The 24,940-nt window shown below is 41.7% G+C and overlaps 1 protein-coding gene and 1 pseudogene across 6 annotated transcripts in view; one reads left to right on the forward strand and one right to left on the reverse strand.

Moving 5' to 3' along the window:
• Kntc1 (kinetochore associated 1) overlaps positions 1-24,940 on the forward strand; it is a 104,946-nt gene that overhangs the window by 29,040 nt on the left and 50,966 nt on the right. For 5 of the 6 annotated variants that reach the window (XM_076561409.1, XM_042268532.2, XM_076561410.1 and 2 more), the window contains exons 2-20: positions 895-1,063; positions 4,078-4,198; positions 5,722-5,837; positions 6,170-6,248; positions 7,152-7,229; positions 8,627-8,661; positions 8,891-9,001; positions 11,131-11,224; positions 12,615-12,667; positions 12,957-13,072; positions 13,383-13,437; positions 14,321-14,419; positions 16,361-16,404; positions 16,511-16,576; positions 16,674-16,749; positions 20,417-20,542; positions 20,631-20,720; positions 21,882-21,935; positions 22,859-22,920. In XM_076561409.1, the coding sequence (XP_076417524.1) occupies positions 935-1,063; positions 4,078-4,198; positions 5,722-5,837; positions 6,170-6,248; positions 7,152-7,229; positions 8,627-8,661; positions 8,891-9,001; positions 11,131-11,224; positions 12,615-12,667; positions 12,957-13,072; positions 13,383-13,437; positions 14,321-14,419; positions 16,361-16,404; positions 16,511-16,576; positions 16,674-16,749; positions 20,417-20,542; positions 20,631-20,720; positions 21,882-21,935; positions 22,859-22,920 (1,604 nt within the window). In that variant the 5' untranslated portion in view covers positions 895-934. Of the gene's footprint in view, positions 1-894; positions 1,064-4,077; positions 4,199-5,721; positions 5,838-6,169; positions 6,249-7,151; positions 7,230-8,284; positions 8,353-8,626; positions 8,662-8,890; positions 9,002-11,130; positions 11,225-12,614; positions 12,668-12,956; positions 13,073-13,382; positions 13,438-14,320; positions 14,420-16,360; positions 16,405-16,510; positions 16,577-16,673; positions 16,750-20,416; positions 20,543-20,630; positions 20,721-21,881; positions 21,936-22,858; positions 22,921-24,940 lie in introns of all 6 variants that reach the window. The other variant, XM_076561411.1, reaches the window with a different exon arrangement.
• Positions 9,913-10,011, reverse strand: LOC121825557 (U6 spliceosomal RNA; annotated as a pseudogene).

Here is a 24,940-nt window from a genome sequence, read left to right on the forward strand (position 1 = left end):
CAAGTAGAAGATTCAGTCTTAAAGACTTAGCTCTTTCCCGCCGTCTTCCACTTTATTTGTTTATTTATTTATTTTGAGACAGGGTTTCTCTGTGTAGTCCTGGCTGTCCTGGAACTCGCTCTGTAGTACCAGGCTGGCCTCATACTCACAGATCTGCCTGCCTCTGCCTCCAAGTGCTGGGATTAAAGACGTTTGCCACCACTGCCCTGCTCATAGACTTTAAAAAAAAAATATTTTTTAAGTGTGTGTGTGTGTGTGTGTGTGTGTACAGAAGAGGTCATCAGATCAGCTGGAGTTAACAAGTAGTTGTCAACCATCCTGTGTGAGTGCTGGGCACTGAGGTTTGGTCCTCTGGAGGAGCAGCAAGCACTTTGAACTGATAAGCCATCTGCAGCACCATCCTTCCCTCAGATCTTCACAGCTAGGGACATTTTCTACCTTAATATTTTGGTCCCACTAGATCACAGGTGATAGGAATTGTGTTTGTTAACGAGAGTGTTAAAGTCTCGCCTGGGTTTCAGGTGTCATTTTGGATGAAGGTAGAAACCAGAGGGTGTAGCCAGGCAGGAGCACTTGTCTGCCATACACCTAACTTTTGGTTCCACCCCAGTGCCATATACAACCTGAAACCTAAATCCCTCTTTGTTTGTTTGTTTTTGTTTTTGGGACAGGGTTTCACTGTGTAACTGTCCTGGCTGTCCTGGATCTCGTTCTGTAGCCCTCAAACTCACAGAGATCCGCCTGCCTCTGCCTCCCGAGTGTCACTGTCCAGTTCGAAGTTAAGTTTTAATGTAGTGATACTAATTTTTGTTCTTTGATTAACACTTCATTACTCAAAGAACTGAATTCTATGAACAAAGATAATTTAGTCTGTAACTCTGTGTGTTGTTCCAGGAAAGAGAGTGGTTCCTTCCTCACAGACAATCTCAAAAACATGTGGAACAATGTTGAGCTGCTGACAAGCGATGACACCGGAAGTGGACACATCAATGTTGGTTCAAGAAAAGAAAACGTGACTGCATTGTATCAAGTAGACTTGCTTGGGAAGATCTCCTCTGAGAAGGTATGGATTTCATAGTGACAGTGAGTCAAGGTTCAGTCTCAAACCATAGGAAATTGGCATCTGAGTTCCTCCTGTGTCATCTCAACACTTCCAACTCCTCTTGATATTTCACACATACAAGGTAGTTGTAAACTGAATTGGACATGGTGGTTCAAGTCTATAATCCCAGTATCTGGAGGGGGAGGCAGGTGTGAGTCCAGGCCAGTTAGGGCAACGTTAGCCAGGCACTGTCTGAAAACTAAAACAAAAACAACCCCTGGCCGGCGTAGTGTATATAAATTGATATAAAGAATTCTCTGCTGTCTGCTACGGAAATGAGACATTCCTAATAGAGTTGAAGACGAGGGCTCCCTTCCTGACCCAGGTCTGGGCTCCCTTCCTGACCCAGGCCTATCCCATTTGCTACCAAGTTAAGCACTCTCTTGTGTCTGGTGGTCGGAGTCCAGTGTTTCTCCGTTTTCAGCCTATTTCCCCCAAAATTGAAAATAATAAATCACTCAGGTTCAGAAGTAGCAAAGAGATTTTATTCAAAGCAAAGCAATAGAAAAGACTAGAATGCCAGGCAGCAGTGGCACACGCCTTTAATCCCAGCACTCAGGAGGCAGAGACAGGCACCAAAACTACATGGAGGGAGAAACCCTGTCTGGAAAAACAAAAAGAAGAAAAGAGACTAGAATGCCCTGCAGGAAAGCTGCAGTCCACCAGAGGGAGGGTACTAAGGCCTCTCTGATTTGTGGCTTCCTTTTATGATTGCTAACAGGTGTAGTATAGGCAGCTCTCTATTTTGATTGACAGATTACGTCATCATTTTTATGCTACACATACCCTTTCCAATAATTCATCTGATTTTAATCATATATATGCCCAAATTATGAATAGACATAATAAGGTCAGTAGGGGATTTTCCCTCAAAACTTCTTGATACAATTTTGCCTTTACTGCACATATACTCAAAACCAGTTGAAGTCAGACCACATTTCTATGCTTTGTACTTACTTAACTGCATCGGAAATACATTTGACTAGAAACTATCTAAATTTAATTTTTTTTTTTTTTTTTGTTTTTTGTTTTTTTTTTTTTTTTTTCCGAGACAGGGTTTCTCTGTGTAGCTTTGCGCCTTTCCTGGTACTCACTCTGTAGCCCAGGCTGTCCTCCAACTCACAGAGATCCGCCTGCCTCTGCCTCCCTAGTGCTGGGATTAAAGGTGTGCGCCACCATCGCCCAGCCTCAATTTAATTGTTAAGGGCACAGGCATTTATCTTACTGTTTAGAGGTCGGTGTATGAATAGCCTGATGCAGATGCCAGTCTGAGGGCATTTGGAGGTAGTTGGGTGCATTGTTCGGAGGTGTGTGCGTACATAGCATATACAGGTGAAAGGACTAGGTTGCTAAGTGTTTTACCATGAAGAGGGTCTGCATAACCCAAGCTGAATACAGTTACAGGCTAAAGGAACTCTTGTGCTTGCTTGCTTCACTCTGAAGGGTGGAGGTTTATTCTTTCTATGCACTTTTCGTGTATTTTGACTTTTTTTAGGCAGGGTCTTAACTGTAGCCCAGGCTACACTGAAGATTCCATTTAGCCAATATTTAATAAACCTGTACTGGTTCTTACCCAGCTTTCTCGATACGTTGGATGGTGAGGCTGAGGCAGAATTATTTTCACTGGGCTTTCAGTATCTGGTGTTAAGCATATCCTGCTTTATATGGACTTTTTTCATGGAGGTATATATTCTCTAGTTTACAATTCGCCACGGTTCCCATCCCTAGTTTAGTGTAATCCTTTAAGTCAGGCTTGAGTCATATATTCCTCTTAATGCCTGGTTCCTATAATATGATATCAGCACTTGGGAGACAAGGAGTTAAACAAGATACCTTTGCTCTTCTGTGTCCATCCTGGATTGTATCCCTACTTAGGATTCTGTATAAATTGAAGATATTCTGTACAATATACAAGCACTTGATGACTAATTAGGCAGACTAAAGAGGAAACTCTTGTCTGGAAATGCTATAAAGTAACGTATATGACAATACTTTTGTTTGTTTGTTTATTGTTGTTATTGTTTTCTGAGACGGTCTTCAGTATATAGCCCTGGATATACTAGAATTTGATATGTAAATCAGGCTAGTCTCCAACTCACAGAGATCTACCTGTCTCTGCCCACTTGAAGGGAGCAGACAAAAGCAACTTGGCCTAAGTACTGCCGTTTTGACTTCAGGCTCCATTTTACCTGTAGGGTGAAACACAGTTCAAGTTCCTGGGCCTTAGGGGAGCTGGGAACCTTCCAATAGCTGACGTACATTTTCCTTATACAGTAGGAGCAGTCTGTTATGCCTGTTAGTTCTCTAAGACATTATGGCTGTTCCTAACAACAGAAAGAACAAATGAATCCCATTGGTTGGATTGAAAGTCTTACATTTTGTGTCTGTTGACGATGATGGAATACACAAGGAAAGTCCCTAATCTCTGACTTCTGATTGATGAAAAATGTAACAGTAACTTGGCAACAAATGCCTGTGGTTTTTGTGCTTATAAACCCTGCTTCTCCCCCTGCTTGGGGCTGCCAGGAGAAACAAGGCTCCCTTGTCCTGTAGCCCTGATCGATCAGCGCCCTGCTTATGTGGTGATTTATTAAAGACTTTGAGCCGGGCAGTGGTGGCGCACGCCTTTAATCCCAGCACTGGCAGAGGCAGGTGGATCTCTGCGAGTTCGAGGCCAGCCTGGTCTACAGAGCGAGATCCAGGAAAGGCGCAAAGCTACACAGAGAAACCCTGTCTCGAAAAATCAAAAAAAAAAAAACAAAAAAAAAAAAAAACAAAAAAAAAGACTTTGGAACCCGTAAGTGTTGTCTCTCTCCTTCCTCTTGGCACATAATGGGCTAGGTGTAATGTACTGACTACCAGAATTTAAAAATAAAAGGGTGTGTGCTACCACAGCTGGCCCTCTGACAATCCTATTAAGTACCATGAAACTTGTATAAAATGATTTTATTTTTGGTCATGTTTCCCTTCTACAGGGCTCACAGAATCCAAAGATACAAGCATGCAGCTTAAGTGATGGGTTTATCATCATTGCAGACCGCTCAGTGATAGTGCTCGACAGTATATGCAGGTCACTTCAGTTGCGTCTTATATTTGGTAAGTCCCACGGAGTGAAGTACCCGAGAGTCAACGTGTATTGCTACTGATTTCTAATGGGCCGTGTTTTCTTTAATCCACTGTTAAAAGAATTAAAATTTCAAGAAAAATCTTCAGTACTTGTCGGGCCTTAGGTTCAAAAGATACTGACATAATACCTTGCCTCAGAATGTCTGAGGGGTAGCGTGCGTGTAAGCAAGTATTTGATTTTCTGTTGTTTTTTGTGGTATTTATTCAGATAACCCGTCCTCTCAGTTTTATATTTGAATCCTGTGTTTGAGCCGTTTGTGTTCACGTTCCTGCTCTTGTATGTGTTTTAGGTTTGTACAGGTGAAGGGGGTGGGTGGCCAACTTCATTACTTCTAGGATATATCACACTGTAATATCTTTTAGAATACATGTGTGAAATAATTCTTTGAGTTAAAGTACCAGTGAACATGGATTTAATAATGAATTAAGTTAGCTGGGCGGTGTTAGCGCACGCCTTTTGTCCCAGCACTTGGGAGGCAGAGGCAGGAGGATCTCTGAGTTCGAGGCCAGCCTGGTCTACAGTGTGAGTTCCAGGACAGCCAGGACTGTTCAACAGAGAAACCCTGTTCTTGAAAAACCAAATGAAAACAAAACAAAACACCAATAATGAATTAAGTTGTGGTATGATTTTGTAATCCCAGCGCTTTGGAGGCTGAGGCAAAAATCTTAAAAGAGTTGGGGAGATAGTTCAAACATTAAGAGGCTGCTCTTGCAGAGGACCTGGGTTTGGTTCCCATTACCTATATGGGGGCTCACAATTTTAGTTTAAAGGATCTGATGCCCTCTTCTGGCCCTTAACAGGCATAGACATAACATTAAGGCAAAACACACATAAAATAAAAACAAATACACCTTTTGAAAAAATTACTTTTTTTTGAGACAGGGTTTCTCTGTGGTGTAGCCTTGGCTGTCCTAAAACTTGCTCTGTAGAGCAGACTGGCCTTGAACTCACCTGCATCTGGCTCCAGAGTGCTGGGACTAAAGGTGTACATCACCAGGCTGGATTCAAGTAACAATTTAAACATAAAGTTTTGAGAGCTTTTAAAGACTGGGTGATGGGTTAGTGATTATGGTAAAATTATTTTAAAAAGATTTTCCTGTCTTTCCTTTTTTTGTTGTTGTTATTATTGTGTTTCTGGTTTTAATTTTTGTTTTTTACTAGCCTTTTTTTTTTTTTAAACTTGGACTGTGTTCAAACTTGTGATCCTCCTCACACCTTAATCTCAGCATTGAGGAGGCAGAGGCAGGTGGATCTGAGTTGAGGACAGCCTGGTCTACAAGAGCAAGTAAGTTCCAGGAATGCCGGGACTACACAGAGAAACCCTGTCGATCCACCTGTCTTAGCCTCTCATCTGTTGGGATTATAGGTGTGGCTCACCATGTTTGGCATAGATTGGTATAAATCATTGACTTTTTGATGTGAAAATTTGCATTTTCTATTTGAAATTCAGGACTATTGATAGTCGCTTGTAACTTTGATTTGAAATTTTCAGATACTGATGTGGATGTGGTCGGCCTGTGTCAAGAAGGAAAGTTTCTTTTGGTTGGGGAGAGAAGTGGGAACTTACATCTCATCCATGTAACATCAAAGCAAACATTATTCACCAAAGTAAGAGCCCTGTTGTCCATTTTTACCCCAACGCTCTCTTAGATAGCGTACTCTAGCAAGCCATTACTGAGTCTGCATTTTAAAGGAAAAACAAAAAGCTTCTCTTCAATCGAAGAATCAGACTGCAGGAACGCAGGAAGTAAACCTGAAAGTGATCAGTGAAGTTCTGAAGACCCAAGTATGCTTGTGCATAGTTTTCTTTTCAAGCTGCAGCGTTTAGGGTGCAGTCTGTTATTGCTAATGTCTGCTGATGAGTAGGGTTTAAACCATATACCCCTCACTCTTTATTCATCTCAGTTTACTCTTGCTATTTGAAATTCGTTTACAATTAGGCTTTTGTGGAGAAAGCGAACGATGAGTATCAGCATACTTACCGGAATCTCATTATTGAGAAAGATGGTTCAAATGAAGGTAAGTTTCTTTGAATGTTTTGCATGTTTTTTGATGGAGACCCAATCAAGTATTCACGTTTATGTTTAATAAACATTGTTAGTTCATTGCTGTGCTACCTAAATCATGATACTTTTTATGTCAATACAATTAATAGAGACCATTTTTGTTTGTTTGGTTTTAGAGACAGGGTCTCTCTATGTAGCCCTGGCTGTCCTGGAACTCACTGTATAGTGAAGTGAATAATCCCTCCTGCTGGGATTAAAGATTTGTGACACCACACCCAGCACAGCTTTTTTCTTTTTTGAGCAGAGTGAATGTAGACTTAGTAAGGAAAAGTAAGAGAGCTTCTGAGACTAGGAGGGAGGTGTTTTCTGGGTAGGAATCCTGCCATACAACAGTTTTTCATTGTGGCATTACATTCCTTTAAAACATCTGTGTGGGTTTTAGCATGTAAAAACTTTTTTTTTTTTTTTTTTTTTTTTTTGACACAGGGTTTCTCTGTGTAACTCTGGCTGTCCCAGAACTTGCTCTGTAGCCCAGGTTGGCCTCAAACGTCACAGAGTTCTGCCTTCCTCTGCCTCCCGAGTGCTGGGATTAAAGGTGTACGCCACCACTACCCAGCTCATTTTTTTTGTTTTGTTTTCTTTTTTTTTAACATTAGTTTTGTGTGTATGTGTTTGCCCAGGACCAAATTTCTGCTCACTATTGGAGGTCAGAGGAGATCTTGTGGGAGTTGGTTCTCTTGTTACTGTGTGGTCTGAGGAATGAACTCAGGGCATCAAGCTTGGTGACAAGTATCTGTACCTGCTGAGACATCTTACCAACCCCAGTTGGTAGATTTTAGAGCTAGTTTCCAGTGTTGCTTTGGATCTTCTATTCTCTTGCCTTTTAGAGAAACTGATTTTGATTTTATTTTACCAGGTACCTATTACATGTTGCTTCTAACGAACAATGGATTTTTTTATATTACAAACCTCCAGCTTTCACAAATTGAACAGGGTAATGTATTTTCTTGTTGATTTGTGACAGTGTTTATTAGTTTTCAAGTAACTCTTCAAGTATTCTCTTTAAGAATATTTTAATTTAGTTGCATCCTGTGATACTGGGTATACTTTGATGTATTCAGAGTATACATAACTCTTCTCTGCTGAAGCTGTGGTAGAATATGAAGAAATATTATTTGGTTACAGCCTTCAAACAGTTTATAGCTTAACTGGGAAGAAAAGGCATATGCAGTGATGTGACTTTTTGTGATACTGAAGATCAGACCCAAGGTCTTGTGCATACTAGACAAGTGCTCTACCACTGAACTGTACCTCAGCTGCTAAGTAGCTTTTTGAAAGAGGAAATGCACCCAGTGATGGAGATAACTAACTTTTAATATTGCAGAATGAGCTGGTGAGGTGGCTGGGTAGGTAAGAGCACTTGCTTTGCAAGCATGAAGACCTGGATTCAAATTCCCATCACCTGTGAAAAGCTCTGCCTCTACCTCCAGCGTTAGGAGTGGGGAATGGATATCCGTGGATCCTCAGTGTTAGCTGGCCAGCGGCGCAGCTGAGTTTCCTGTTCAGTGAGAGCCCCTGTCTCAAGGCAGTAAGGCAGAGAGCAACACCGTAGTGGTAGACACCCAGAGTCCTGTTCTGTCCTCTGCATGTGCGTGCAAGGGTGCATGCACCCTTACACTATCGTGCATGTATCATATACAACCAACACACAAAATAATACACAGTAACAGTCAGTGATCAAATGATATGGACTGTAAGTCTCACTGAGCTAGGTAAAACTGAAGAATTTGTTTTGACAAACTTTACTAACATCTACTGCAGGCTAGATAACATGTTAGGTCCCATGTATATGATTAGGTTTTAAGATGCATCGTTTTCAGTGGGGGTGGGGGAATGGCTCACATCGTTAATCCCAGTTCTGAGAGGCAGGAATATCTCTGAGTTATCTAAGGTAGGATGGTCTACAGAGTTCCAGGACAGCCTGAACTACATAGAGAGATCTTGTCTCAAACAAACAGAAAAACATTTAAGATACATCATTTTTCATAGTTAATGCAGGATCAAGACGGGTTAAAGAGATGTTCTGAGCCAGATGGGCAATGGTGAATACTTTCCAGGTGAGACTCAGGCTTTAGTAGAAGCGGGGGTGGTGTAGAGGTACTTGGTAAGGCTCTGTGTAGGTTGATTGGCCAATCCCAAGAGTATACGATGTGCTCTCAGGGAATAGCCTTGGTCAAAGAGACTCATTTACTGATCCTGACCTGTGTCCTTTGGCCTAGGATGCATTAATTTCATCTTAACTCAAAAGGAGTAGTCTTGTTTTTAGTCTATATGAACCTGTGGATTGATATTATGTTTAGACAGCCTTTTGTTTTTGTTTTTTAAATGAAGCAATTGAAAACACAGACTTGGATTTGGCCAAGAAGGTAAGAAAAGAAATCATATTGCTTCTTTAAAACTTTTACTTACTATGAATGTACAAGCTGTTTCTGTGATAAATCATTGTACTGGCTGGTACTTTTTAGGAGTTGCTATAATCTAACATTTCAGAAACATTTCTGTTAAAAACATAGATGATTGATTTGAGCAGATTTCTATGATTTTTATTCGGCATACATGTATCATGTTTTATTTTAATTTTTTTTAATTTTGCAGTTACAAGGACAATTCAAATGTAGTTTTATTTCTACTGAAAATTACCACAGTCTTGGTTGTCTTAATCTTGTGGCTGGAGAATTTGCAAGTGAAACTCCTGTGATAATTGGGGTAATTCTTTTTATAAATTTTGCTTTTTCATAAAACGTTTCTTTTTACTTAAAGTACACATTAACTTGTAATGTGTGACAAGAACAGGGAAGTCATAGCTGGAGGCTCCGTTGTTTAGAGCCGTTTCTGCTCTTGAGGAAGACCAGAGACTGGTTCCCAGCACCAGGTTGTGAAGGTCACAATGCCTGTAACTCAGCTCCAGGATGGTCACACCCTCTATGTGTGGCCCTTGGGTACCTGCACACATGTGTGCATACACACTCACATAAAACATAAATAGGGGTTGGGAATTTAGCTCAGTGGTAGAGCACTTGCCTAGCAAGCTCAAGGCCCTGGGTTCGGTCCTCAGCTCCAAAATCATAATCATAATCATAATCATAACAAATTAAAAAGTAAATCTTTATCAAAAGAAACAAGCAGGCATGGTAGCACACAGCTTTAATCCCATCACCCTGTCTCCAAAAAAATGGCTGGGGGCTTGGGGGGGAAGGAAATTATAAAATTATGGTCATAAAATTAACTAAATAAAATTTCTATGCTAGATCATCAGTGTTGATTTTCTCTAGTCTCTCCCTGAGATTTTTCTTTCCTTTTTTGAGTTTGGGTCTCACTGTGTATCCCTGACTGGCCTAGAACTCACTGAATAGACCAGGCTGGCCTTGAACTCAGAGATCCACCTGCCTCTTGCCTCTTTGGTACTGGGATTAAAGGTGAGCACAACCTTGCCCGAAAGTTTTCTTTTGATCAGGCAAGGTATTGTTTCTTCACCCAATCGTATTTCAGCATAAAAACAACAGAAAAAGAAACAAAAGGCTCCTCAATGAGAGCAGCACCTGTGACCACGTTACTAAATGTTAATCTCAGGTTCAAAGCAGACCACTGTAGCCCCATCCCCACCCCCAGCTCGCTCTTTGTTTATGGACCGCTTCATAAATGTGCATAAATCTTTGCACAGGAGCCATGCTAATCTCTGTATCGTTCCAATTTTTGTATATGTGCTACCAAAGCAAGCATGTAGTTCTCTTAAATACTGTTCAAGTATTGCTATTTTAAAATTGGAGTTACCATAAAAGGTCTATCAGGAGATCCTCCTGCCTCTTTCTCCCCAGCACTGGGATTGATGGCATGCATTATCAGGCCCAACTGGGTTTTTTGTGTGTGTGTGGTTTTTTTTTTTTTTTTTTTTTTTTTGTTTTTTTGTTTTCAAGACAGGGTTTCTCTGTGTAGCTTTGGCGCATATCCTGGAACTCACTCTATAGACCAGGCTGGCCTCGAACAAACTCACAGAGATCCGCCTGGCTCTGTCTTCTTAGTGCTGGGATTAAAGGTGTGTGCCACCATGCCCAGCTTTTTTGTTGTTGTTGTTGTTTTTAATAAACAAAAGCTATACTTATAATGTTGGAAGAGATTCTTTTTTCTTTGGGATGAAATGCTTGATATGTGTACTCAAATATTCAAGTGATAACAATGAATATGAACACCTCACTGCTCTTTCCAGTCTGTTCTTTTTTTTATTTATTTTTGTGTGTATCGTATGCATTTGGGTGCCTGCAAAAGCCCTAAGAGGGTGTCAGAAACCTTGGAGTTGAGACACAGGCAGTTGTGGACCACTGGATGCTGACAAACGAACTCAGGTCCTCAGTTAGAACAGCAAGCTCTCTTAACCACTGAGCATCTCTTCAGTCCCTCCAGGCTGTTCTGGAGCTCAGAGAAAAACTGAGATAAAAACTCCTTGGAGCAGGGTGTTAGCCTGTGCCTGAAAACCTAGCCTACAGACCTGTCTGGTTAGGAGGCTCAGACAGGAGGATCTTAAGTTGGAGGCCAGCCTAGGCAACTTGGCAAGACACTTCCTGAAAATGAAATGCAAGTGGCTGGGGATACAGCATAGGAGAATAGTGTTTGCTTAGCTTTAGTAAAGCTCTGGAGGTTCATGCTCCGGTATTCTTCCCCACCCCTCAAACACACACACACACACACACACACACACACACACACACACACACACACACACACACACACACGTGTACTTGAACTCAGAATGTGTACAGTTTATGTGCATCTGCTTTGTGCAATTCCTGGAAGGTTTGGGTTTAAGATTTCTAGCTGATGTCCTGTTTTCTCTTTCCCAGGGAACTGGTAGTTGTGCATTCTCAAAATGGGAGCCAGATTCTACCAAGAAAGAAATGTCCCTTAAGAACTTTGTGGATACAGAGATTATCAAAGGTAGAGATAAGCCACTGACACTACTTTCTGTTGCCACCCTTGGATGTGCTCAGGCTGGACTCATATTAGCTGGGTAGCTGAGGCTGAGCTTGAACTTCTGATCCTCCAGCCTTCACTCTTGAGTACTAGGAGTGCCTGCTTGCACTGCTATACATAGTGTATGTGCTACTGAAGATTGAATTTGTGTGTGTGTGTTCAGAGGATGACTCTGAGGTGCTGTTTTCTTTCCACTGTGGTTTCTAGGGCTTGATCCTAGGCTGTCCGACTTGGTTCCAATAGCCCTTCCTGCTGACCACCTTGCAGTTCCTCTGGCCCATGTTTACTTGTTTTTCTTCATTTCATTTGTTTAGTTTGTACATTACGTGTACAAATTTGATTACCTTATGTCCGTGTGGGGATCAGAGGCAAACTGGCAGCTCTCTCCTTTCACCACATGGGTCCTTGGGATTGATCTCAGGTTTTCTGGCTTGGCAAGTGCTTTTATGCACGGAGCCATCTTGCCCACCTGGTTTTTGTCTTTGTTTTTGAGGTGGACTCTTAATGTAGTCTGTGCTGAACTGAAACTTGTGGTGATATATTGTGTACCCGAATAAAGCTTGTTTGAGGATCAGAGGACAGAGCCAGCCACTAGATTAGACGTAGAAGCCAGACAGTTGTGGCACACACTCTTAATCCCAGTGCTGAGGATTTCATAGAAGTCAGAACTAGTGGCTGGCTGTTCTGCTGCTCTGATCTTTCAGCTTTCATCCTGATACCTGCCTCTGGGTTTTTCATTATAAGACGATTTAAGATTCGAACAACAGAAACTCGCCATGTAGCCCAGACTTGACTCAGATTTGAGTCAATTCTCCTGTGTGAGTTCCCATGATGCTGGGAGTATAGGTACTAGCCACTTTTCCAAGCATGGGCCATGTTGTTATGCCACAGTGAACCAGCCAGATTCATTTGGAGACTCCACACATGATCATGTTATATTCCAGTTGTTACTTTTGGAGAGACTTTGTGTTGTTGGTTTTTGTTTTTCCTTTTTTTTTTTTTTTTTTTTTTTTTGAGACAGGGTTTCCTTGTGTAACAGCCCTGGCTGTCCTGGAACTCGCTCTGTAGACTAAGCTGGCCTCAAATTCCCAGAGATCCACCTGCCTCTGCCTCCTGAGTGCTGGGTTTAAAGGCGTGTGCCATCATGCCTGGCTCCAGGCTTTGTGTTTTATTGGTTGGTCACTTTGAGACAAAAGGAACGATAACAAAAGCCAAAACCGAGGCAGCAGTAGATGGAAATGGGAACTTCATTTAAAGTGGTTCTGTCTTTTCATGAAGATGGTAGTTCACAGCCGAAACAGGGTCCTGTGTGGTAGTGAAATGAAATCCTTAGACATCTCCCTTTCTCTTTCAGGTGCAAAGTCATTTCAGCTGATCGACAACCTGCTGTTTGTGCTCGATACCGATGTATGTTTCTGGTACTTCTTCAGTGTTTCCATTTACTGTGCCCACTCTTTTGTTACTTGAGCCTTTGCGCTAGGGAGTCAGCTCACAGCCTCATTAATGCCACGCAAGTGTTCCTCCAGCGAGCTCCATCCTCCCCCATCATATGTCTGTTTGAAGGATGTTAGACAAGGGCGGTGGGGGGGGGATTAGTGTGTGTGTGCAGTGCTTCGCTTCAGTGTGTGCGTCAGAAACGGAGCCGAAGGGTCAGCTCCGCGGTCATCAAGACGGCTAACTGAGTGCTACCCCACAGAATGTGCTGAGCTTGTGGGACGCTCACACCCTCACTCCTGTGTGGAACTGGCCTTCCCTTCCCGTGGAGCAGTTTCTCCTCACAACAGAAGCCGATTCTCCCTCGTCACTTACCTGGTATGTTGGAGTCTAGAGTGATTTTCGTAGCAGCAGGTTTCCTGTCCGGATTTATTCAGATCACTTACTTAGGTCTTGTGTTCGGAACCACGTCTGCAACAGTCTGGCTGAGGAAGGGCCAATTCATTATCTGTCACTTTCTACTTGGCCCAAATAGGTAATGTAATAGGGACTTTTGCATAATTATGGTAGAAAGAGAATCCATGGTCTTCTGAGTGCATTTTAACATTTCTGTGAGAAGATCGCTTTGCCTTAGCTTGTCTTAGCAGCCTGCAAAGCTTGTTTAACCTTGGCTTCTGTTCTCTTTCAGGCAAGGAATTGCAAACCTCAAATTAGTCACTCTGACAGCCACAACTACGGAGAAGGTACTGGAGACTTTACTTCAGACCTGTCCATTTGATGAGTGGGAAATCACAGTCACTGGCCAGTTCTGCTGGCTCAGGCTTGGACTCCCAGCTGCCCTGCAGGCTGAGGCAGCGTGATCATAACTGAAGGTCTGCCTGGGTCACAGAGAAATGATGCCAGCTAATGCTCACAGCATGCTAAGTTGACATGCACCTAGACTGACAAACCAGAAATAATCCTGCAAAACCGGATTCCATTTTTCAAAGAATAGATGAAATCTTGGCTCTTCATTTCATACAACACTTTAGGAATCCAAAATATTTATACAAACTTACTTGAGCCAGGTATGTTATCTCACACCTGGAGTTGTAGGCTGCAGGAGGCTGAGAAAGTAAGGTCATGGGTTCAAGGCCAGTCTGGGATAACCCAAGCAAGTGCTTAGGTCAAAAGCCAAGCGCTATTGAGGAAAGAGTAGCTGCCTAGTGTATGCAGGGCCCTGAGTTTAGTCTCCAGTGCTGAAATGGAATGGCAGAGGAGGGGGAAGAGAAAAGGGAGTAGAGAGGGAACGACAGAGGAGGAGGCATTTCCTAGGGTTACTGTTGTGGACGTGTAGCAATGAGGACTAACTGGGAGGGGATTTATGTGCCTGTTTTTATTTGGCTGATGGGGAGATGGACCCGAGTGGTGGTCTCTGTCTTTTTTTTTTTTTTCTTTTTTTAAAGATCACAGTTTTGTGTGTAGCATTTAAAGAATAACAGTGGCAGGCCGACATCAGTAGTAAGAGAGGGTTGTGGTTTTATGTTAGCTTTGTACAGGATGTTCTAGTAGATGTCCTGACAGGGAAGTGCTGACTTGTGCTGATAGGTTTGTATTAGCTCACTAAACTGTTTTCATTTCTCCTAGACGAGAAACCTCATCATTTATTCCTTACCTACGATGGAAGTACTGTATACTTTGGAAGTTTCTAGCGTTTCTTCTTTAGTTCAAACAGGAATTAGCACGGTATGTCTATGCGTGTGTTTAACTGCTTTGCTGTAATTTTCTTTCTTAATTTTTATGAGTAAGAAAAGCATGAGTGGAACTTAGTTCGATATCTGGCTTGATCTCTGCTTTACACCTACATTCGTAATAACAGATACTTGGAGACCCAACCTAGTCTTCACAAGAATTACGATAAAACTTCATCTGCTGTTTCATTTTCTTATTTAAAAAATACATTTGCACTATTTTTAATTATGTGTGTGTCTGTGGGTGAGTATGTGTATTAGCGGTATCAGATCCCCTGGTGCTGGAGTGACAGGCAGTTATGAGCCGCCAGGTGTGGGTCCTCTGCAAGAGCGGTACACTGTCCGTCTCTGAGCTGTCTCTAGCCTTTCTTCAACTTTTCAGCTGTCTCTCTCTCTTTTTTTTTTGGTTTTTCGAGACAGGATTTCTCTGTGTAGCTTTGTGCCTTTCCTGGATCTCGCTCTGTATACCAGACTGGCCTCGAACTCACAAAGATCCGCCTGCCTCTGCCTTCCAAGTGCTGGGATTAAAGGCATGTGTCGCCACCGCCCGGCTAATATTTATATTTTTAAGTTGTGATTTTTATTTTTTGAGGCAAGGTCTTTCTGTGTAGCCCTAGCTGTCCTGGAATTTGATATGTAGACCAGAGTAGCCTGGAAGTTGCATAGATTGACCTACCTCTGCCTCCTGGATGCTGGGATTAAAGGTGTGTGCAGTCATACCCAGTGATTGTGATCCTTTTCAAAAAACATTTTAGTATATTTACTCCATCTCTTTTGCACACATATACAAATATGCTATATTTTTCTATACATTTTGGAACTTGTATACTTCTTGACTTTTCTCCCCTAAATTCTTTATTATCTTTTAAGACTAAGTTATAGGGTTGGAGAAGTGGCTCAGAGATTAACAGCAGTAGCTTCTCTTCCAGAGGATCCATGTTTGAGTCCCAGCACCCACATGGTGACTCACAGCCACCTGTAACTCCATTTCATGTTCACCCAATATCTTTTTATGGCTTTTGTGTGTACCATGTACACACATGTTGCACAGATATACATGCATGCAAAACACCCATATACATAAAATAATAATTTAAAAAGAACATGTGTGTGTGTATGTGTTGGGTGTATGTATATATATACACACATATACAGTACAGTACAGTACAGTAAAGTTGTTGCGCTAGGAAATTTAACATTAACACAAAAGTATTAGGAAATAAGCCTTGGAAACTCATATTTTACCAATTATGCCAATTGCTCTAGAGCTTTGCCCATTTATTTTGTGTGGGGAAGTGCACCTTTAGAGGCTAGAGGACAAGCTTTGGACGTCATTCTCTCCTACAGCGTGGATTCTGGGGATCTAACAGGTCCTCAGTCTAGTCAGCCAGTGCCTTTATCCACTGAGCCATCTTGCCAGCCCCAGGAGGTTTTCTAGAACTCCTTTTTTCCTTATCCAGGATCCAATCCAGGCTCACTTACTGAATTTGGTTATCATGTCCTTTGGTCTTTGGAGACACCGGCAGGTTTGGAGTCCCAGCAGCGTTTGCTTCTGGATTTGCCTGCTTGCCTCATTTTGATTCGACTCTTGTGAGGTCTTTTGACAAAATGCTGCACAGATCACGTGTCTCAATGCAACAAGTTGAGGTCCTCATCCTACCTGTTTGTCCTTTGATGGTGACATTAGTACTGTCACTTGCTTAAGGCAGTCCCTCCAGGACTCTTCCTGTGAGCAGCCTTTCCTGTTACCATTAGCAAGTTCTTATGTATGGCATGGCTTCCAGACCAGGAGAAAATCTTTTTCCTCAGTTTTTTCCCAGTGATTAAGAGTCTGCCGATGTATAATTCTTGCCTGAACCATTTGTTTATTCTAATAAAGTGTCTGGTGTGCTTTACATTGGGGTTTTAATCATGTCTTTTTTTTTTTTTATTGTAGGATACTATATATCTTCTGGAAGGAATTCACAAAAATGATCCTAAGTAGGTCATGCTTTGTTTATCAGATAATCATTACATAGCGGTTAAATTAGAATTTACTCATGAATCCTGCATGGCAGGGGCACTCACACTGTAATGTATTTTTCAGCCTATCTGAAGACTCCGTCTCTGATTTAGTACTTAGGTACCTCACAGAGGTGTTACCAGAAAACAGGTAACTTCTCATTTTTTAAAGCCTTATTTGCCTTTTAATGAGAAACTTAAACTCGCTGATGAATGGGCGTCTGGTGAAATTTCTTCCAACTCTTCAGACTGAGCCGACTACTTCACAAGCACAGATTTGCTGAAGCTGAGACCTTTGCCATTCAGTTTGGACTGGATGTTGAGGTAAGCATTCATTTGTTGAGTTGTTCTTGGGCAGACATCTTGGTTTGCTAGAGGCTCAGGAGATGCAGAAGGGTGAAACGTGGGCACTTAATAGTATCAGGTGTGCAGCTGAGCCATGACCAACATACTCTTATTTTAACTAATTAAAATAAGAGCTCTAGGGGCTGGAGAGATGGCTCAGTGGTTAAAAGAACTCGTTCTTGCAGAGGTCCAGGATTCAATTCCCGGTACCCATACAGTGGCTAACAACCATCTGTAACTCCAGTCATAGGGGAGTCTGTGTAGGCTGGGTTGGTGGGTGCCATAACACAAGCCTTTAATGTTAGCACTTGGAGAGGCAGAGTCAGGCAGGTCTCTGAGTTTCAGGCCAGCCTGGTCTACATAGTGAGACAAAGATATCACTGAAGAGAGACCATATCAAAACAAAAAATAGTGATAAAATACAGCTATTCTTGTAGCAATTTGAAATACACATTTTTTAATGCCAATCATCACATGGCTCAGTAGATCTCTAAAACTTACTCCTTCCGTGTTTACTGGAAGACCCCCTCCTCCTTGGGTATGCCCCCCTCCCCTCTAACCTTTCCACTCGTAAGCAGCATCTTAGCTTTGCTCCTGTGAGTTCAATTGCTTTGGGCTGTGCATCTGTGAGATCGTGCATCATCCTTCTGTGCCTGGCTTATGTCACTCAGCATGATGTCCTCCAGTTTGGTCTATGTTGTCAGTGACAAGATTGGCTTCTTTTTTAAGGCTCAGTAGTCCTCAATTGTGTGTAGACCATGTTTTACTGATTTGCTTATCCACCAATGGACACTTAGGTTGGATTCATGTCTCAGCTTGAATAAAACTCTTTGAACACTTCTTGACATGTTTAAGGATTCAATAATGCTTCTGGAAGGACCAGCCTTCAGCAACTCAGAAATTGAGGGGGAGCCATTTAATTCTCTCTCTCTCTCTCTCTCTCTCTCTCTCTCTCTCTCTCTCTCTCTCTCACACACACACACACACACACACACACACACACACACACACACACCCCTCCAACATATCAGGATCTTACCTTGGGTGCTGATGAAGAACAGGCCTTCAGCAGGTCAGAGGAACTGAAGAGATGTAAAGTAGGCAAACTACATGTGAGGACATGTGAGGACTTCCTCTGAGGGCCAAAGCTTAGTTCTTCATTTTATTCTTTCTGTTGCTTCTTCTACTCTAATTATTTTCTTCTATGCCAATGATTCCCTTCTTTCTTGATGACTTCCTTCTCACTACTTCCTGATGTCTTCCTTCTCACTGCTTCCTGATTACTTTCTTTTCACTACTTCCTGATGTCTTTCTTCTCCACTACTTCCTGATGTCTTTCTTCTCCACTACTTCCTGATGTCTTCCTTCTCACTGCTTCCTGATGTCTTCCTTCTCACTGCTTCCTGATGTCTTCCTTCTCACTGCTTCCTGATGTCTTCCTTCTCACTGCTTCCTGATGACTTCCTTCTCACTGCTTCCTGATATCTTCCTTCTCACTGCTTCCTGATGTCTTCCTTCTCACTGCTTCTTGATGACTTCCTTCTCACTGCTTCCTGATGACTTCCTTCTCACTGCTTCCTGATGTCTTCCTTCTCCACTACTTCCTGATGACTTCCTTCTCACTGCTTCCTGATGTCTTCCTTCTCCACTACTTCCTGATGACTTCCTTCTCACTGCTTCCTGATGTCTTTCTTCTCCACTACTTCCTGATGACTTCCTTCTCACTGCTTCCTGATGTCTTCCTTCTCACTGCTTCCTGATGTCTTCCTTCTCACTGCTTCCTGATGTCTTCCTTCTCACTGCTTCCTGATGTCTTCCTTCTCACTGCTTCCTGATGTCTTCTTTCTCACTGCTTCCTGATGTCTTCCTTCTCACTGCTTCCTGATGACTTCCTTCTCACTGCTTCCTGATGTCTTCCTTCTCACTGCTTCCTGATGACTTCCTTCTCACTGCTTCCTGATGTCTTCCTTCTCACTGCTTCCTGATGACTTCCTTCTCACTGCTTCCTGATGACTTCCTTCTCTACTACTTCCTGATGTCTTCCTTCTCACTGCTTCCTGATGACTTCCTTCTCACTGCTTCCTGATGTCTTCCTTCTCACTACTTCCTGATGTCTTCCTTCTCACTACTTCCTGATGACTTCCTTCTCACTACTTCCTGATGACTTCCTTCTCACTACTTCCTGATGTCTTCCTTCTCACTGCTTCCTGATGACTTCCTTCTCATTTCTTGATTTTGTTCCCTTAAAGCTTATATACTCCAGCAATACTTTTCAAACAATAGAAAAATTACAATGTGCTTACCTTCTAGTTTTTAAGTGAATGGCTACAATGAATACAAGTAAAATCATGTTTCTGATTTCCCTAACATGATGAACCATTTTATGTATTACAGGTGAAAAACAAATTATCCTCAAGAACCCACATACAGTCAAACATTTATCTTTTAGACTTCTCATAGATCAGGAGCCTTTCAGCCATAACCGTTTGTATAGGTTACTAGTTTCCCTTTCCATGTTTTAGAGTTCTGTCCACTTATCTTCACTAACCATCCAGTTCTTTGTTGCCTAGTTACATTAAGTCGATTGTCTAAAGCTTTGTTTCAGCTGTGATGAACACCAAAGCCCGTGAACATTTCCCAATACCAAAAAGAACTCGAGCTAACTTCTGGGTCAAGTTTTTCCTTACTCATTAACCTAAACCGTAGTCTATATGGCTCTTCAAGAGAAACTCGTAAGTCCTGGCTGCGTGACCCTCCTTTGGTCCTGTTTTCTACTCTCTGCAGTAGAAAATACTTTATCAGAGAGCAATACTATATCCTACCTTTACCTATATTAGTTTTCCCACTAAACTAACCTCTTTTACAATCCTTTACTACATTTGTTAACAATCCTTAGTCATCAAAATTCTATTTAAACCAACACTACTATTGTATACAATCATTACTTCAGTTAAATAGTACAGCTTAAGAGGAAATCATCTTAATAATCACAGGTAAAAATGCCCAGTAGAACGGGATATTTCCATGAGACAATCACACAACACAGAAGGCGGCAGGGACCCCCCACACCCATTCACAGCATGTCAGAAAAAGAACAGCGGCAAACGTGTAGAGACACAGCAGTAGCAAGAGACATGGAGGAGCAGAAGCCCTCAGGGCCTTGCCTAGCCGAGATTCACCCATCACTGCCTTGCATTCGGCTGGGCCAGACTCCTGAAGTTCAGATGCCACCTGCTGCTCCTCTGAGGACATGGCCACAGGCACCATAAAACATGGTTTCCATAATTCCTAATAATCTGGTTTACTACCTTCCTGATAGGTAAAAGTTAACTTTTTCTCTTCTCTTTCCTTCTTTCCTTCCTTTTTTTTTTTTAAGACAAGGTCTTGCTGTCCAGCCCTGGCTAGCATGGTGCTCTCTCTATAGACCGCCTGGCAGTGAATTTCCTGAGATCTCCCTGCTCTGCCTCCTAAGTACTGGAACTAAGGCATGTGCCACTGTAACCACTAAAGGTCCTTGTTTAAGCCTCGTGCCTGAGCCGAGGGAGGAGTTCTCCTCTCCGCAGTTGGTTTTCCTCACCTTCCCGAGATAATGTCATGTTCGAATCCTGTGCTTCACGTCAATAGATGTGGCATGTTTGCGTTACAGCTTGTCTACAAGGTCAAGTCAAACGATATATTGGAGAAACTGGCTTTGATTTCCCCGGACACCAGTGAGCAGACCGAATGGCAGCAACTTGTTGAAGAAGCTAAAGAAAATCTCTGCAAAATCCAGGTGCGTCTTTGCGGTCATCAGCTGGGGATTTCGGGCTGTTGTGCTGGTCGGCGTTATTAAGGTGCCTTCCTCTGGCGTGTTTGAACAGGATGATGACTTCGTGGTCAATTTCTGCCTCAAGGCCCAGTGGATGACCTATGAGACCACCCAGGAAATGCTCACTTATGCCAAAGCCAGGGTAAGTTGGTTTCTTTTAGAAGTTTGCTTTAATCACTTGTGATATAATTCTATCAGCTCAGATATATTTTCTTGTCCTTCAGTTTTTTTTTTTTCTTTAAATGTCTTTTTTTTCCCCTTTTTTCTTTTTTTTCCCGTCCAGCTTTGAGACAGTTTACATAAGGCACAGTTTACCTATCTCAAGTTCAGGGTTCCTAGTGTACACCCCCCTCCCCCAGATGTGTGCATCCATCAACACCGACATTCTAGAAGGAGACCTGTGTGGTTCTTTCTGGCACCTCCCGCTGATAACTACTCATTTACTTCCTTTTTCTTCTTGGTGTGTAAATTCTGGACATTTTTTTTTATTTATCTACTGATTAGGTTTTTCATGTTGGTTTTTTTCTATGTAGCCCTGGCTGTCCTAGAACTTACTATGTAGACCAGGCTGCCCTTGAACTCAAATATCTACCTACCTCTTCCTCCCAAGTGCAGGGATTAAAGATGTGAGTGTGCCACCACTCCCCAGCTTGGACAATTTTCATATGCATTATTTTTAGCAAAATCTATTTAAGATTTATTTTTATTTTATTTTGAGACAGGATCTCACTTTCGATCCCTGGCTAGCCTGGGATTTGCTCTGTAGACCAGGCTGACCTTGAACTCATGGAGACCTGCCTGCCTCCACATCCCAGTAAGAGGATTAAAGGTGTGAGTCAGCACACCCTGCTACTTTTATTATTTTTCATTATGTGTGTATCTGTGCATGTGAATGCAGGTTCCTTCTGAGGCACGAAAAGGGCATCTGATCTCCCTATGCTGAGCCCCCACAAATCATTTCTTTACTCTTTTTTTTTTTTTTTCAGAGCTGAGGACCGAACCCAGGTCCTTGTGCTTGCTAGGCAAGCGCTCTACCACTGAGCTAAATCCCCAACCCCTCTTTACTGTTTAATACCATTGCATATAACAGATTCCTCTTATTTTGGGCTTAAATACAATTTGCTTCCAAAGATAATGTTTTCTGTCAAGTCCCAGAAAGTTCACCCTCTTATAAAGAGCAACCTGTCTCTCTGTGTTCTTTCCCTTTCTTTTTTTGCACATATATACAGTGTGTTTTGAATAGGTCCATCTCCAGCACATTCCTGTCCTAACATGTCCTCTCTGTCTCACCATCCATGCTTAGCTCCTCAAGAAAGAAGACAAAACTCTGCTGGCCTATTCTGATAGCTACATGGAGGTAATGGCATTGCATCGGTCTTTAATTTGTGGATGAAGGTGTTGTTTTTCAAGGCAGATTGATATTGAGTGTTTAGTACCTCAGCTTCCTTAGCAACAAAATGGGACTCCAGGTAGTGTTGGTCTTGTGGTGGTTTTGGAGTCAAAGCATTTCTGTCTAGTCCCTGGTAGCTGCTAAAGGCTCAGTAAACGGACTGCAGTGTGTCAGTATGGGCATGCATCCGAGCATGTGTGCATTTAAATCCCCACGATGGCTCAGTGGGTCCACGTGTTGTGACAAGCTTGAAGACCCATGTTCAGTCGTTGAGACCTACATGCTAGAAGGACAAAACCAACTCCTGCAGATTGTCCTCTGTCTCCCACTTACCGTGGTACATTTACCCACCTCCCCCTCCACACACATAGACAGCATAATAAATGTTAAAAACTATTCAATTCTCAAAATAAATACTTGATATAATGCATCTAAGTTAGGCCTTAAATGTAAATGATTGTGAAACCCCATACTTCGTTTGCATTTGCCTCTATAATAAAATGTGACTAGAAATGTTTTCATTATTTTGTGTGTGATATGTTAAATAATGAAAGTTGTGTGGATGAGAATTGAGCCATAACACTTGAGTTAAAATGAGAATGTACATAAGGCTTCTGTAGTAGAATGACCCTTAATTTTAGCATTTAAAACTTTTAATTTCAATGTTATTGTGTGTGTGTGTGTGTGTGTGTTTTGTTTGCGTAGATGCAAATGCCATAACATGTATATGGAGGTCAGAGGCCAACGTTGTGGAATCAGTTATCTGCTACATTAAGGGGGTTCCAGGGATTGACCTCAGGTCACCAGGCTTCCATAGCAAGTGCCTTTTGGTGAGCCATCTTACCAGCCCACATACATTATTAAAGTTAACAAATTATTTTTTTCTTTAGGTACTAAAGGCTAATGCAAAGTTAACTACATTTTATGGAGCATTTGGACCAGAGAAATTCAGGTGTGTGCATTCTATTTTTAATTTTTAGGTTATGAATTAAATATGTTTGGGATATCATGAAAAAGATAGTATTCCTTTGAGTGAATTGTATCCAAGGGAAGGAGGAGCCTGTGTGTTCAAATGATAGGAAATGCTATCTTTCCAGCAAGATTGGCTTAAGAACTCTGTCATCATTTCTGTCTTGCTCTTGGTCCTTACCTGTGTTTTTAATGGCTCGGCTCCCCATTGCTGTTGACTGTGTCTTGTGTTTGTCAGTAATTATATTCTTGCTGTGTATATGTGAGTGTGTCTGTTTGAATTGAGTTTCTGGTGCCACAGTTGCCAAGGCAAAATTTGTACACATGTCCTCCTGATACATTTGTCCTGGTAGATGATGGCCTGGAGAGTGCCCGTTTTCCATTCCCTCACCTCACCCGAAAACTCTCGTGTTTTGCTCATCTCATTTGTAAAACGGATTACAAAACCATAACTGGCTTGATTTGCTTCGACTCTTCATTTTTTTAATGACTTTTGTTATTTAGGGTTATTTGTCTTACTGGGATTTTGTTTGTTTGCTTTACATAAGAAATCCTTTTTTCTTTAACTTTTTTTTTTTTTTTGGATGTGAGTTATTTAATTTTGAAAGTATTATAATGTAACAAAAGAAAACAGCAAGACACTCAAATTGCTTGGACTTTTCAGATCATGGAAAAAACCTGAAATTTTTGTCTTGGATCTTATATAAAACTATTTCTACTTCATGAAACAAAAATAGAAGGAGTAAAAACAAAATAAAGCATATTAAAAGAACAAAAAATCTAGCTTGTTGATTCTGTTATAGCAAACTTGCACATCATTATCTATTATATCAGAGTGTACTCATCAAATTATATATATATATTAAGAATATCGCCAGGTGATGGTGGCACACACCTTTAATCCCAGCACTCGGGAGGCAGAGGCAGGTGGATATCTGTGAGTTCGAGGCCAGCCTGGGCTACAGAGTGAGTTCCAGGACAGGCACCAAAACTACACAGAGAAAACCTGTCTTGAAAAACCAAAATATATATATCAAATTTTCCTTATACTATAGATATTGAAAAAACATTTTTAAGACAGCAGTTTTATGGTTATCATAACCTTTATCTGCTTTCAAAGACTTATTAGAAAACAGAACACAGTTAAATCCTGAATTGTTAAGTCATATTTTAAAATTATTATTATTTTTTTTTTTTTAAGACAGGATCTCCTATAACCTAGGCTGGCCTAAAACTTGCTCTGTAGCTAAGGCTGGCTGAATTCTCCTTCACTCCCCGCCTTTTAAAAAAAAATTTATGTGCACTGATTTTTTTTCCCTGCATGTATGTCTGTGTGAGGGCATTAGATTCCCTGGAACTGGAGTTAAAGCCAGTTGTGAGCTGCCATGTGGGTGCTGGGAATTGAACCTGGGTCCTCTGGAAGAGCAGCCAGTGCTCTTAACCACTGAACCATCTCTCCAGGTTGTTTATGTTGTGATTATCTGATCTGGGTTCCTACATGGAGAGTCACTGCCATTAGTGAAGATGACGGTTCTCTACATTTGGGAAAGCAGACTTCTTTGCACTGTGGAATTTTTAGATCTGTTTTATTTTTTACTTCATTTAAAAAAAAGAAAAAAAAAAAAAGGTGGAGAGATGACTCATCAATAAAATACACTTGTTCTTGTAGAGAACCCGTGTTTGGTTCCCAACACCCACATAGTGTCTTACAATAATTCATAACTCCAGTTCCAGGAAATCAGACTCCTTTCTCTGTCCTCTGAGAGCACTACACATGTTAGTGGTATGAATACATATATGTAGGCAAAACATTCATAATACATGAAATAAAATTAAAATCATAAAAGGGAAGTAGTTGGAGCCAGCAAGATGTTCAAGGTGCTTGCCATCAAGTGTGACTGCCTGAGTTCAATCCCTGAGGCCCACATCATGGGGGAGAGAATCAGTTCCTGCAAGTTGTCCTCTGACCTCTATATGCATGCCCCCACTAAATAAATGAATGT

Source organism: Peromyscus maniculatus, chromosome 23, assembly GCF_049852395.1.
Source record: "Peromyscus maniculatus bairdii isolate BWxNUB_F1_BW_parent chromosome 23, HU_Pman_BW_mat_3.1, whole genome shotgun sequence".
Classification (NCBI taxonomy): domain Eukaryota; kingdom Metazoa; phylum Chordata; class Mammalia; order Rodentia; family Cricetidae; genus Peromyscus; species Peromyscus maniculatus.